The sequence below is a fragment of the Dicentrarchus labrax genome, unplaced genomic scaffold, assembly GCF_905237075.1.
Source record: "Dicentrarchus labrax unplaced genomic scaffold, dlabrax2021, whole genome shotgun sequence".
In the NCBI taxonomy this organism is placed as follows: Eukaryota; Metazoa; Chordata; class Actinopteri; family Moronidae; genus Dicentrarchus; species Dicentrarchus labrax.
In genome coordinates, this window is record NW_026136706.1 from 12,402,548 (window position 1) to 12,418,590 (window position 16,043).

At 37.2% G+C, this 16,043-nt stretch overlaps 1 protein-coding gene across 2 annotated transcripts in view; it reads right to left on the reverse strand.

The window, feature by feature from the left end:
- LOC127365454 (receptor tyrosine-protein kinase erbB-4) overlaps window positions 1–16,043 on the reverse strand; it is a 305,767-nt gene that overhangs the window by 98,422 nt on the left and 191,302 nt on the right. For both annotated transcript variants that reach the window (XM_051403529.1, XM_051403528.1), the window contains exons 5-7: window positions 12,261–12,326; window positions 2,030–2,148; window positions 711–852 (exon numbers count right to left, since the gene is read on the reverse strand). In XM_051403529.1, the coding sequence (XP_051259489.1) occupies window positions 711–852; window positions 2,030–2,148; window positions 12,261–12,326 (327 nt within the window). The remainder of the gene's footprint in view (window positions 1–710; window positions 853–2,029; window positions 2,149–12,260; window positions 12,327–16,043) is intronic.

The window sequence follows — 16,043 nt, forward strand, 5'->3', positions numbered from 1 at the left end:
CACCAATCTGTAGATTTGTGGTCTTGTCATTCTTAATAGAAGGGTTGACGTAAGGGTTCATTGTTTATCCTGTGTTTCCTTAGTGGCTAATGAGTAGAAATAGAACTCCTTTTGAGAAGAAGATAAATAGATCTATTCATCATCCATTCATAAAAGTAAATAATCACTTTCCTCTCTATGGATCTCAAGACCTTGGCATTTGTCCCTGATAAACACCTATTACGAAATTCTGAATACTCACACATGATTTCATAGTGTTTTCGTAGTGACAGTAATGAAATGTTGGATTTAAAAGACACACACATACTTGAATTCCTATACTTTTGAGAACATAATGCATTCCCTTGCACCATACCCTGAACTTAACCATCGCCACTAAATGACTAACCCCAGCACTTATTTTCAACTTCATATATCTTAATTCTAGCCACAACCTTAAAACCTTCTTACCTCTTAAACAGCCTTTTGAACCAGCCCAGTAACAATGGCCCAGTTAAGAACTGGTATCAACATGTGTCTTGAGTGATCCGATTGAAAGTGTATCCTCACAAAGATAGATATACGCACTCACACACATTATCGTCAGAAAGAATATACACGCTGTATTTTACTTATTATCGGGATGATATAGGGAATTTATGTTATTAGTGTAAGGTCATCACAAGTACAGTATAGTAGTAAAGTGTGTGTGTCCAGTTGGTAAGACTTACGTGGACACTTCTTGACACAGAAGGCTCCATAGGTGTACTTTGCCCTGGGATTGTGTTCCAGTTGGAAAGTGGTGGGGTTGTAAACAAATGGCTGGGGGCACTGGGTCACACATGCCCCACTGTCATTGAAGTTAGTGCAGGCCTGCAAACACACACAGTACAAACACAGTGATAGAACAAACATTTTGATTCATTACTTTATTTAAAAGGTCCGTATCACTTGCATATCACTCATTTTTTTCTCACTTATCCCTAGTGGTACTGTAGATGGGGATTGTTGGATTTGGACAAATGCCTAAAATTTTCTTGCAAAACTATTTGGCCAATGTGGGAAAATGTTGATAAAGAGTGGTGGGTCCAATAAAAACTGTGTACTGGCACAGTTAAACCAAAGTTGGACTGCATTGTTTCTGGAAACACAGAATAAAACATGCAAAACCATTTGCGATGGCATTACCCCAATCTGTATATTAACTGTACATGGTTTAAGCCTCAAAATAATGTTCCTTCATGGCTCTGAGCTTACCTGTTAAACTGAATGTGAAATGCTTAAACTGCACTGCTAGTTCTACTGATTTATTTAATGTAATCATAGCATTCAAAATGGTTGAACATCGCTCCAATTGATTTATTCATTCTTGATTCCTGTAAAAAAGTGTCAGTTAGCGAGAGAAAAAGTGAAAGACAGGCAGAGGGAGTGTTAAATAACAAAAATGTACTGTACCAACATTTATCAGCTTTCTTAAGTATAAGAAAAGAAAAGAAAAGAAAATAAACTGTGGAGAATCAAATAGAGCAAAAAATGAATGGGCAATACTGACCAAAGTCAGGCAGAGAAGCTCCGGTAGTGATGGAGGATTCAAATTTACAAGCACAGAAACAAGTTTAACATGCAGAGGGATGAAAATAAAACTGATAAAGCACACGGCAAAGAGCCAGGATGGAGGAAGGGCTGGTGGAGTCTGTATTTAACAATGGCACTCATGTCAGGCAGAAATGGGAATGAAATGTCATTTAATGATATTTGCCATACAAGTGGCATTTTAATGCAAAAAAATAGTCTGGAAGGAAGAAATCCTTTTGCAGAAGTACCATGAATCAAAGGAAGTTTAAAGTCACGGGTAACGTGGCAGATTTATGAAAAACAGGAAATATAAAGTACAAGTTTTGTATATTACCATGTCAGTAACATTAAACATGTATTTATTTCATAGAATGCTGTAAAGTTAGTGTGTGGGTGTGTGTGTGTGTGTGTGTGTGTGTGTGTGTGTGTGTGTGTGTGTGTGTGTGTGTATGTGTGTGTGTGTTTGTTCACTTACAAAGCAGTCTGTGTCCTTTGGTCCATAGCAGCCACCTGCACACTCACGATGGCAGCAGTCACTAACATAGGGACCAAAGCAACGACCGTCACACTGCTCGGCACACACGGTCTTAGTTACTGTGGAATGACATGAAGAAAAGAGAAAGAGAAAGATAGAAAACATATATCTTAAAAAATCTTCTTAAAATTGGTGAGAAATATTTATGCAGCCTTAGAGTAAAGAAAAAGTACACTCACTGCAAATGTATCACTGTAAACGTGAAAGGATACTGAATGAAGGACGGCATAAAAAAGATAGCTCATTTGTTCTTATAGGGTCGTTCTTGCTCTGTAATGAGTGTGATTAAATTTGTCACCTTCTGCTCTCGCAATACTGTACAATAATGTGCTGAACTGTTGATCTAAAATCTCCATGCACACCCATTGTATTCCACTATACTAGATACACCACAGGATGGCCAGTCACATCAAGTCTGATCGTGTGTTTGCATGTGCATATGCATCTGTGTGTGGCAAGTTCAGCTAACGCTAAAGCAAATTTACCACCCACTATAGCCATCTTCAATCATGTTTTTGTCTCCCTGCCTGCTCCTTTGAGGGTCTGTAGCTGGATTTGACAGAGACAGGGCAATTCCTATCTAACTATAAGCATACTGCTGTCTCTTTATGATGAAGGTCTGTCCAGCCTTTCTTCGAATGCATGTTGAGCTGTATGAGCTGCCGTATTCCTGTGTGCCCCACTTCTTGACAGCCACATGTAAATGTACACAGGACTGACATTTCACAGAAAAAGACAGCTGGTGTCAGTGGTGGGACTTATATAAGAGCACTGAAACACTGCTAATTTAAAAGCTATTTGGGATGGATAAAGCAGTTAGTTAGTTAAATAAGTTGCATGCAGAAGCTGCTGAGGGTGTGCAAAAGTATGCACAAGATCTGCATTTCACAGGACTTACTGGGAAACAATGGGTGTACAATACTTCCACACCAGTGTTAGGCTTGTCACTCAATAAAAATATAAACAGTTTACTAATATCAAGAAATGCTTAACTGCTATTTCAACTAGTATTACATCATTAAACTCTTAAGGATCAGTAATTTGAACAACTTTGTACTTCTATCACACCCCCAAAATCCCATCCAAAATCAGGATTTCTTTTCCTGAGAAAACCAACATGCACTGATATATTTTCTTCTTCCCTTGAGTGTATAAAATCCAGTAGGGGGGAATTTCCCTACCACAGAATGCCAAATTTCCAGCATTTCTAATCAAAGCTGAAAACAATCAATGATGAAGGAAAACAAAAAAGAATGTAGTTACCATATCACTCAGCTTCTATTTTATAATTAGACTTGCTGATAAAGATAAGTAAATTAAAATAGTACGTTGTCACAGTATTCACTTTTAGGTAAAGCAGCAATAATAGTGTACAACATTACAAACCCAATGCTGGTGTGTACATTTACTGTAGATGTGTTTGTGTCTGAATCCACTGTGTTTCCATGTGTGCTGTTTCCCTTTGGGCATCGTGGTGACAAGATACTATCAGAGTGATGGATACAACCCACAGACAACCAGCCAAACACACATGCAAACACACACGCACACTTCACCCTACGTCTAACGTACCATCAGTGGCATTCCATTAACGGTGCCTGGGCTAAAATGAAACAGCCTACTTTACTCAAAAGACACTTTGTCAAACAAATGACCTTGCCAGAAGAGTGACGCAATACTCTTGATCAATTTGGCTTTAAACTTCCACTTTCAGGAAAATAAATAAACAAAACAGGCTGGTAACGACAAATACAAAAGGAATCCATCTCATAAAATATGCCTGGAAGCTTCAGTTTGAACAGGCTGTGGACAGCGGCATCAGTCACAGGAACCACTGACTCTCAGTTCCCATTTACATGAGCTAAAATGTGCTTTTCACATATGGTTTCCAAAAGAACTTCATAAATAAAAATGGGATTTTTTTTATTTTTGCAGTCGAAACACTTTCTAGGGAAATTTGTCTTAGAATCTACACAAATTTCACTAAAGTTTATAGAACGCAAAGTGACCGCTTAACCCCATTTTGTCTGTTGAAGTCACAGGCCCTCTGTCCTTATATGATATAAAAGATTTGAGGATTTTAATGATCAGTGTTATTACAACAACCCAGCAAAAAGGAAAACGAATGAACAAATCTATTGACACCAATGATCTGACCATCACTGATATACAGGTCAATGTGCCCGAAATCTGTTAATAAATAACTGGATGTTCTCAGCATGCTCTATCAGGAGATTAAAGACCTCAAAACAAGCTTAGAGTTCACTTCCCAGAGAGACAATGCAGAGCTCAAACACTCTCAGATGGACACATTCAAAAAATAAAACAAAACACTGAAAGAGAAAGTTCTCAACATACAGACAGCAGAAATAACTTGTAAAGAGCATGGGGCGTGAGCTAAATGGAACAACATATGGCATCAGTCATCACTTTCACAGAGAAATAAATTAACTACCGAAAGTACTATATCCCATCCTCAAACAGCAAATGAACATCTCTGGTGGTTGTTAAACTTTACATTGAAGGACAACTATTACCAAACATCAAAAAAGTGTTAACATAAATAATATATATTTAAAAAATAAAAAAATCTCACCCCTGGATAATGTGAACATGTCTCACCCTCAGCACTATACACCAACACTCATTATCCTTCTTCCCTCACCCTCTCTTCTCTGAAACCCAGCCTCTGTCTTATGCAAGAAACACATCTCACTGCATCAGAACATCTAACTGACAATTAACTGGACAAACCCCATGTATTCTGCATCACATAATTCCAAAAAGTGAGGTGTTGCTATTCTGGTAAATAAATATGGTCTATACCAAAACTGCTTTGTTATTATAAATGGAGTCATTAGGAATGTGAAAATAACAATAGCCAACATTTATGGGCCCAATGATGACAACCCAAATTTCTTTCATACAATATTCTGTATCTGTATCATGGAGTTCTCTGATTCAATAATAATAATAACAATAATAATAATAATAATAGGAAAAGACTTCAACACAGTCCTTAATCCAAACCTAGACAGATGCAATGCAGAAAACAACTACAGGGCATGGCAGTCCGGCGGCACAATAAAATCTTATATTAAAGATTTGAGCAATTATTGATGATCGAAGAAATCATCTGATAAATAATACACTTTATACTCGTCCCCCCATAAAAGCTATAACAGAATAGATTGTTTCCCTTCCTAGTCAGTAACTCTGCTTATCAGCAACCCGAAAAATCATCAGGTTATTACCAACCCCCATCCCCTGACCCCAACCCACAAGAAGAAGAAATAATTAGATATACAACAAGAACTTGAACTTAAGTGAAGTTTGTCTACTGAACATACCCAACACGAAATACAGAAAATTAAGGCTTAGCTTGAAAAAATGATACATTAAAAAAACCCAGTTCTCATGTAAAGGGGCGAGACTGAACATTTTTTGTTACACAATGACAAAACAGAAACATTTCTCACCAACCGGCTAAAACAAAACAAATAAAAAACACTGATAACAGCAATCAAAGATCTACATGGAAACCCTAATCATAATCCAATAACAATAACCAGATTACTATAAGGAACTCTTACAATGAAAGCCACTCCTCAAGCATCCACTTGTTTCTTGACAACATTGAACTCACTAAACTATACACAGAACAGGCCAACACTAGACCAACCCATAACTCCACAAGAACTCAAGAAAGCTCTCTTCTTCATGCCTAACAATAAATCACCTGGTTCAGATGGATACCCTACTGAGTTCTATAAACAGCACCTTATATGCCCATTGTTTTTCAGAATGATTAAGAAAATCATCACGAAATATACCACCACACATGAATATCACTCTCAAAATAATAAGCAAAGCACTCACTAACAGATTGGAATCAGTCATATCCTATATAATTCAGACAATAGGAGGTTTTATAAAGGGCACAAACTCTTCCTCCAACATGTGCCTCCTCTTCAGTTTGATTAACACATTCCAAGTAAACAACTTAAACACTATTATCACATAACTAGATGCCGAAAAAGCCTTTGATAAGGTAAATTGGATATATCTCTTCCTCACTCTAGAAAATTTCATTTTGGGGAGTCGTTTATTCAGTGGGTCAAAACACTCTACAATTCACCTCCTGCATGTGTTATCACCAATGTCACCTCCCAACATTTTAAACTTCAGGGAGGCACAGGGCAAGCATGTCCTCTCTCTCCATTACTCTTTGCAATCTTCATCGAACTCCTTGCAGCCTCTATTTGTCAAAACAATGATATTACAGGGATATAAACAAAAGACTCCCACCATAAAATCAGCCTATTTGCAGATGATATATTTTTATATCTAACAAAAAACAACAACATCTCATAAAGTAATCTCAAATCTTATCTCAGAATTTTAAAACATTTTTGATTATTCTATGAAATGGTCCAAATCAACATTTCTGTTGTTGTGTGTTGTTTCTGGGGAAGACTCGAGAGGGACCTGACCTGCGACAGGCCAGCAACCTCACACAGGGAAAGCTAGGAGGGAGGTGGGGGAAAAAAAATAAAAAAATTCAATTCAATTTAAAAAATAAATAAAAAGCTGCCCTACATCGGCTTGAGCTCTGCCTTGGCAATTCCTCATCCCCAGGGCACATACACTTTTCTCCCCTCCCCTCTTTTAATTTAATTTGTGTCTTATTTTTCTCTCTCTTTTTTCCCCCAATTATAATCTTTTCACGTTTACACTTCTGTAAGAAATTTGGAATTTTCTCTTCAATACCTCCAACCACTTAACCATTTCTGTACTTGTAGTTGCCTGTATTTATTTGGCTGCTCTAGTATCTTTTTATTGTTATATCAACATTTTTTTGTCTTCTTTTTTTTTTTGTCCCACGTGAAGCCTATAAAACGGATGTTTTGAAGCTTTACATTCTCTGGTGGACTAATCGTTTTTTTGCAAGACAGAAGCATCAGGACTTTTCTTATCCCAGCCAACTTTTGAGGCGACATATTTACATTTTATTTTATTTAGCTTTGTTAAACAAATGCAATTGAACAAAACTCTTATGTGTAAAAAGTTAATACAAGTTATTTAAGTTTAGGGACTAAATAAAGGAATTAATTAATCAGCCTTAAACTGATAGCCTGTATCTTATACATATCATTTATGAAGTATTACACAACTAATTACTGTAGAATTAGTCACAACACGGCAGCATATAATATAGCAATATACTGTGCATAGAATGGAGTAATTTAAAGTTAGCACATTTGGAAGGGGAAAAGGGAAGACAAATGAAAACTAAATTAGTTTTGAAATGATAAGACACAATGTGAGAATTGAGAAATGTACAGAAAATGAATTTCAGAGACAAGCTCCTGGGTGATAAGACAGTGACAGTATTTGAGGAAAAATGTGAGGTCCTAAAAGGTGGATTAAAGATCACGTTGTATTTTCTTGATGTTTTTATCCCTTTTTGTTACAGACATTATTGAAAGTTGTCATCATTGGAGTTCTTTGCAACCTATAAAGTCAAGCTGATGAGCCAAAAGTGTCTGTAAAGGACAGGACAGATCGACAGGCTTTGCCTGATGAAAGTCTACTAAATGTAATATTGTATGTTAGATGGCTGGTGTTTATCTTTGCAATTTTGTCCAGTCTGTAAAGGAATACAATACAGTTCAAATACAGTCCTTCAATTGTCTTTGATACTAACAAGATTTCGCTTTAATAAGGACGTTGATTATTATGTTTGTTTTTGTGAAAAATGAAATACAAAGACACAAGGGTATAAATTAGGTATGTACAGTATCTTACTAGTAGAAATTTTATGTGTTATTGATAAGCTGTATAAAACGGAGAGAGTGGGATGTTTGTGACTATATATTCCCCTTTTCACTGTCCAGCTAGTTTAAGAGATAAAGATTCACTACGTATATTATTATATTTTAACCTCACTAGGTGCATCTTTGTTGTGTTTTGGAAGATTCAGGAAGAGAAGCTCTCCAGTTTCACTCTACGTTTCCCAGAATTTAAGTTTTACTGCTCTATTTTGTTACAGAATATCCCAAGGTAATCACTGTAATGGATGTGGCCTTTTTACCCTCCACTTAAGTAAACATTTAGGTTTATCAGTTCTCAGCTACATTCTTTTCTAACTATGCCACATTACAAAACAAAGTAACTATATTATCTTTGATGAAAGTGAGTAAAATACAAATAAACTCATTTAAAGGTCCAGTGTGTAACATTTAGGAGGATCTATTGGCAGAAATGGAATATAATATACATATGTTTTCATTAGTGTATAATCACCTGAATATAGAAATCATAGGATTATTTTTATTACCTTAGAATGACCCTTTTATATCTACAGATACAGCGGGTTGCCCTCTATGGAGTCCGCCATGTTGAACCATCATGTTTCTACAGTAGCCCAGAGGGGACGTATCGGAGCAATGGTGTTTTTCCGACATTTTGCAGACCCCTACATTAGTTTTCTTTTCAGGCTTGGAGGGGGAGGTGAAGCGAGGGAGTTGGGATCTGCAACTACAATACTAGATGCAACTACATCCTACACACTTGACCTTTAAAGTATGCATTACTGCCTAAAATGTTTAGTAATTGTCTCAGTTTCAGTGTGATACAGTATTTGGTGACTGTATTATTGGCTATGTACGTGTATAGTATGAAAACAATGTAAAAATGTGAAAGGGGTTGCAACTATTTCTTAACAAGTTTGCCATGTCAATTTAAAAGATGGGGATATATCAGTGTTGTGTTGACATCATGTTCGTAGGTTCACCTGTGTTAACGACTGCAGTGAAAGCCAAGAATGTTGTTCTTTTTCTAAATTTCCCAAATCTATTGTAAATCATTAAACTAAATAAAAGCAATGTTGATGTACCCTACTGACATTATAGTGCATGTTTTTATAGGAAACTAAAATAACTAAGGAAGCATCTGATGAAGAAAACAATGATCCCAATCTGTGCAGACGCTTTCAGCTATACAAGGCTGTTCTTATATAATCCACAACAGCCCCCAGACTGCACTTTAGATTTGTTATTCATCTACTTCTAGGAAAAAAATTCTTCATCTACTTTTAGGGGAACACTCCGCTACTGCTATATATCTGTGATTTGCAGTACCAGGATTTGTGTTGAGTTGTAATTTTCTTCTTGACTGTATTCACTTCCCCCCTGAGGTGCTGACGCCAAAAGCTGCTGCTTATTGTTGATTTTGAGACAGTTGAATAATTATTCATGAAAATGTCACAAAAAGCATCTTTGAAGTCATTTTTCATCTGACATTTTTATACTTATTCATTCCGTGTATTCCAGCACAATAAAATTAAAGGTTGTGAGAAAAAAGGCAGAAGAGGGATGAATCATGACATCCACGTATGGATGAAGATAGCGAGATAGTGATAACGGCTAAAACGAGGCAGACAGACAGGACCAGGGCTTATCGGGGGCTGGTCTGTGATGTGTTGTTAACAGGTCCTGGTCAAACAGTTCATTCCTCATTATCTTAATGAGATCGCGACCGCAGAACAAATACGATGAGACATGCCAGGGTTAGAAGGCATAGATGAAGTGGTCTGTGCACAGAGTGATGGAAAGAGAGGAGGGAATTGATGGTGAAGGTAGTGCAATCAAATTGGAAGAGGGAGGAGAAAAACAGAGATATTTAATGGAGGTAGGAAAAAATGTGTGTGAGTTTCTGTCAGCATGAACATGAAAATGTTCTGTATTTCTAGTTTTCTAGGTTTTAAAGTTTCAGTTTGTGGTATATTTTCTGTGTATGTTCTGATCCACTACAGAAAAGTGTGTGTGTTTGTAGAGATGGTGAAGTGGTGTGTTAGACAACAATGGAAGGATGATGGATGGATGGACATCTGTTGAGACAGTGTTAGTATCTTAGATTGATAGATTATAGGTGAGAGCACAATGATCCCACACTATTCCATATTCTCTGATTAAAGAAATGTTCCACCTTTTTTAGGCAGGTTGTACTGTTGGTCAGTTTACCTATTAGTGAGTTACCTATTAAATTATCAGGGTGTAGTGGATTCTTCATTGCTCTGTGTGCTATATGTCAAAGCCTGAGAGTTGGTAGTTCCCGTATCTGACACGTAAGCATTAACTTTTAGACCATGCTGAATGATACTAAGGTAAATGCCAACAATGGCACTGATTTAGAACTATTAAATGCAGTTGTAGTTTAAACTGTGTTACTCAGTATTACATGGAATATTTAACATTAGCAACGTCCTTAGGTTTAATACATATACTTTTGATATGTTTAAATATCAACACTGTTCACTGTACATTACCTCAGCTAAGAACAGCATGGTTTCAGTCATTTTTGTTTGTTAATTAACAGGGTATCTTAAAAATACTAAAAACACAACTCAATTAAGTTTGGTCAATAGTTATGCCATAGGCCATATATACATTGATTTAACGATGTGTAACTAGTAACTATAGCTGTCGAATAATAATAGTGAAATAAAAAGTACACAATTCCCCTTAGTAGAGTATAAGTTTTACATAGGAAATCCCATTCAGCATTGGTTTCTATCAAGTCATTTTTCTTCTAACATAGCCATAAAGTCAAGTTGATTCTTTACCTAAACGTAACCTAATCCTTAAACGTAGTGGTGTTACAAAAAAAAAATCACTATTCTTGTAATGGCCATGGGTTTTAAAAAGGCACTGATATTGGTCCATTCGGAAGGCAATGACAAGCTACCTTTTCTGTGGTTTAGTTTAGAGGACGTGTTGGGACATTAAGGCGCAAAAGCAAAATTACATTCATTCCTTTTATTCCTTGGTTTAAGCCAGTTGGTGGTCTCTGGCCGGCAGCTCTTATACGTACCTCATTAATTTTGCTTTGGCTATGTGTTAGTGTTTGTAGGTGTGTATGTGTGTGTCTGCATACGTATTTGTGTTGTACATTGTCCTTTGTGCAAACAGGTGTGTGTGTGAGAGAGAGGGATAGAGAAAGACAGAGAGAGAAAGAAAGGCAGACAGAGACATCTAAATTTGTAGAGCCTGAGAGATAGACACTGAAACAAAACCTGAGAGCCCAGGAAAAATGACTGAAAGGGAAGGAATAACATGGAGCTCTCCCCTGCTGATGGACTCAGTAGTGTATGATTCTCACACTCTCTCCCAGCTGCCATTAGCTGGTATGAAGGGTGGGAGGTCCCAGCAGGAGGGTTTGTGGTAGATGTGTTGGGAGTCCGGGAATTTTGTTGGGTGTTGATATGTGTGTGTGTGTGTGTGTGTGTGTGTGTGTGTGTGTGTGTGTGTGTGTGTGTGTGTGTGTGTGTGTGTGTGTGTGTGTGTGTGCGCTAGAGGTGGTGGTATTTCCTTGTGAATACCTGTTGGCACATTTACAAGGCTGAAACCTGCCTGAAACCTTACACCTCACTTACTTACTTCTCTCAATATGAATGATCTAACTAGATTAGTGAAGTCACATAAACTGGGACTATAGAAATTCATCTAAATCTGAATGAATATGATTGCATGTTATCAACCACAGCACAGAATGAGCCAATCATGGTGAAGCAAACAGCATACTGAAACGAATGCTGAACACTATGCTCTTAATTTTTGATTCCATGCTTTCAAGTAGCAGGCTGAATAGATACATTTAATGACAAATATCTGTTTTGTGTCTGTACATGGTTTTAGTTTCTTTTTCTGTTTAACTGGGGTTATATTAGCATAGTTTTGATTATTAGGAAAAATCACTTGAAGGGGAAACCATTGCCAGTGTTTGATCACATCTCTGAGTGGCATACTGAAAATTTGTTTCTGGTTGGGATTTGTCAGAACAGATGAGAGTAGAGTAAAACTACACTATGTTATTTAGTACCAGCTAAAACTCAACAGATGATTTTATGTGATCATATAATTTCCCATTCATCTTGAAACACATATGAATTACTGATTTTCCCAGGCAAGTCACAGATCTTTGACATTTGTAAATGTCACAACTACATTAGTTAGATACAGTTTAGTTCATACTTTAGTTCACAATGTTTTATAAACATAAAAAACCTTATTAACAATTTCATGTTAATCTGAAACTACACTACATGCAATTAAGAGAATGCCTCTAAAAGGTAATGTGATGTATTTTCAGTTGATAGTAGCATACTTACAGCTTTGACATTGGTCTTCTTTTGGTCCCCAGCAACGACCATTGCAGGAACGATGGCACTTTTGACCTGCGCACAAGTTCACAAGGAAAGGGATGATTGGCATTTCTAATGTTTACTTAAAAAGTATGATCAGTATCAGCCTTCAAAAATCCATATTAGTTGAACCTTAAATGGGCTAGGGGCGGTTAGCTGAGTCCGTGTGCCATCAAGCACTTCACTGAAGCCCAAATTGATCTGAATAGTGAGCAGGATGTGGCTATTCCTTTGGCTTGCCTTTAAATGCACCGAGTGTGTGTGTGTGTGTCTTTCTCGCTCTCTAAAATTTACTTTAAGTGTTTCTCTTAAGATACAAGACTTAATTATTGGTGCATTTCAAGTCCTTTGTGAGTGCTTGATATTTATTATAATTAGAGTCTGACATAATAAACACAATCTGCAAGAAATGCAGGTACTTGAATTCTTCACAGGACTGGTGAGTAGGTAATTATATGATCATATGATGATAAGGATGATGATATGTTAATTAATTAATTTAATTTAAATTACTGTTTCTACCCATACAAGTTGATTGTAATTTTTCAACATTCACTTAAACTAAAATGCAACCATGTGTTTATCGAGGTTTTCTTATTATTATGCAAGGGAATAATGAACCTTGCAGTCTTTTAGCAACAACACAGCATCTCCCCTGACTGGTACATGATGCACCAGTCAAAACTTGAAAAACCTTGGCACAGGTTGTTTTGTGAAAATAAAACAACTCTTTATGAAACTCCACTCTAAATCAATCCAGCACAAAAAACAGAACAAATGAGGTTGAGATAAAAGCAGTAAAGCAGCAGAAACCAGCATTGTACCCTCAGAGCTTCAGCCAGTGCCTTTCTGGCTTTTTTGGAGAACTTAATTGACTGTCTAGTAATTGACTGCGGGGGAAGTGAGCCTGGATAAGTGCAAAAGTGCTGTCCTCTGTCCATCAGCCTCTCCAGATGAGAGCTATTAGCATCGAGACTGACTCTATTCCCCAACACGAGCCTCTCCATCCTCTGCCCTCCTCTTCTTCCTCATCTGTGCCCCTCTCCACTACACATTTCATCTCTTTCATCCTCAATGCACCCCTTGCTGCTTCATCGCTCCTCTGTGGTTCTCTTTCACTTAATGTCTATTCCTGTCTCTCTTTAGCTTTTTCCAGTCCGTCCCTCTGTATTTCTCTGTTTCTCCAGCCTGTTTATCTCAAAATAGCACTTTGACATTGCTTGAGAAAGAGAGGTCAGCAGCCTTGAATGTATGAAAAGCAACATACAAGCAGAATAATAATACATGTTGCCAAACATAAGTGGTTGTCTGACAGTACCAAGTTTGCAGAACCTATGCTGCACTTAGATATATCTCTGCTGCCCTGGGAAGTCAAGCCAAAGAGTTTTCATTTAGTGTCCAAGGTCTTCACTATCTCCACTTATACATTTTCAGTGACCTAGAATAAACCTGTTCCACCCCTCTTCCTGCACCATAATCTTTTACAGCTTTCTTAAAACGGCCCCCGAAGGTTAAAATGTCAGGAATGCTGTCATAACAAGGCTGGTGTCGAGCAAAATACAGATGTGGGAATTCAATTTAATCAATAGGGCATGGATTTTAAAATTGCTTTTATTCTTGTTTTTTAAAAGAAAACAATAAACACAATAGCTGTGGCACAGATCACAAGTGTACTCATGTGTACATAAGTACACAAGTCATGTAATAACAACATAAAGCTTGTTTCCCCACAAAGAATGAAACAGAGATTAAGTTCTCAATTGTGGATTACAGCTTTGGAGATCTTGATCTTTCACTGTAGAAGAGGACTTGCACAGGAGTAAGGGTCGATCCAGGGCTAACAGGGCTGCAGAAAGGAGGGTGATTGAGCAGAATATCAATGCTTGGAGCTGTTAATCTGCATTTTAAGCCTTCTGTCAGTGTTGTGAGAAGAAATCAAATGACATATGCAGAGACTACCTTTTATTTAGTTCCATAATGATAATGCATTTCATGATGTAATTTTGTATTTGTAGACGAACGAGACGAGGCATCATAAAGGAAAAACAGATTTAAATGTCAAACAGCTCGAGTACTAACTTGATAACAGACAAAGCGTGTTAAGAGGTTAAGTTGGTGAATGAACAGAAAAAGGTCAGAAGAGGTGACTTAATGTGTCTGTACTTCACTGACAACCACCTAAACCATCATCCCCTGCATCCTGACAGATTAAGTATGTTTATTTCACCCTATTAAATCCTGTCATAATTCTAAGCATTTATTAACATTTCTTCCAGCTGGCTACAGTAGGGCATTAATGGGACGTGAGTGAGCAATCATTGTGGATTGTTATGGTAAGCAGAGTGACAGAATGGGGTCAAGGGGTGATTTTGTTATGACAATGTTTTGCTGCTCACACTCGGTCAACTTGTTGTGAATGGAGCAGGTTACGTGGGGTCTCCTTTGGCCATTTTCCGTGTCGCAACTTACCCACCTTTGCTGCTTTATGAAAGAGTTATGAAATATTAAGAGAATGGCTGTGGATATACCTTTCAGAGCCTAAGTTTGAGTATGCTCAGAGCTATTAATTGGAGTGCCAGGAACCTTCAGGTAGAGCTGGTGATCCTTTCAATCAAAATTATTTAAGCAAATGACTCATCACAGCTGTAGTTTTATCTTTTCTAAAGTCTCTAAATAAAAAGAAGAAGCTTGAACTGGCAGTGAGGAATGTAAACTTTTTTCAAAATAATTGAATTTTGAAAATAAAATGTACCATGAAACAAATTATGAAATATAGCAACACTACAAACAATATTTGTTGTTTATTTATTGCAATAAAAATATTCCACTGATTCCAGTGAATATACATTACACATGTACTTGATTAACAAAGATAGATTCTCATAGAGAATAGCTATACAAAATTTGGTACCTTCATTTTCTCCTTGCATTTTTAGATGCGACAGCTCTCTATGAGCTGTAGGTGAAACTCACTCACTCACTCACGCACAGGATCAGGATTAGCTAGGCACACTCCAATACAGTTGTTTGCAGTCATGTGATTCCGAGGATGCTTGAAATTCAGAATGAAGCAGAGAGTGAAAGGTGGAATGGAAAGTTGAAAGTCTGTATCCTAATAGCTATTGTTTACTCATTATGTTGTCCCAGTCCACATGTGCGTAAATCTGGAATCACCAAATTAAATTACAGCTAAAAGCCTGTTTTGATTTCACAAGTGTCACCAATTCAGTGACTGTGAACTGTGAAATATGCTCACAATCTCCCCTTCTTTCCTGGGTTATGGTGTTGAACAATGGCCAAAACAGTGTTTTTCAAGGCCATTAAAATGTCACAGTGAAGTTGACCTTTGAACATTTGGATAAAACATGGCATCACTTCATCATTATATCCTATTAAAAATCTCTGTGAAATGTTATCATAAATAACACACCAATTCTTGAGTTATGACCAAAAATGAGTTTGTCAAGGTAATTTTGAAGTCACAGTCACCTTTGAGTCAAAAGTGTCACCAATGGCCTGTTACGGCCAAATATTTGTTCTGTGAGGTCACAATGACCTTGACTTTTACCACCAAATTCTAATCAGTTCATCCTTGAGTCCAAGTGGACCTGGTTGGTAATTTTATCAAGGAAACAAGGACACCCAACAGTCTACCCTTGGACTGCACTTGCACTGCCAGTCTGAAACACTGAGCTACAAATGCCGCTCCATAGATTGCACAGTTGTCACCTGTGGATCCTAGCAAGTCAG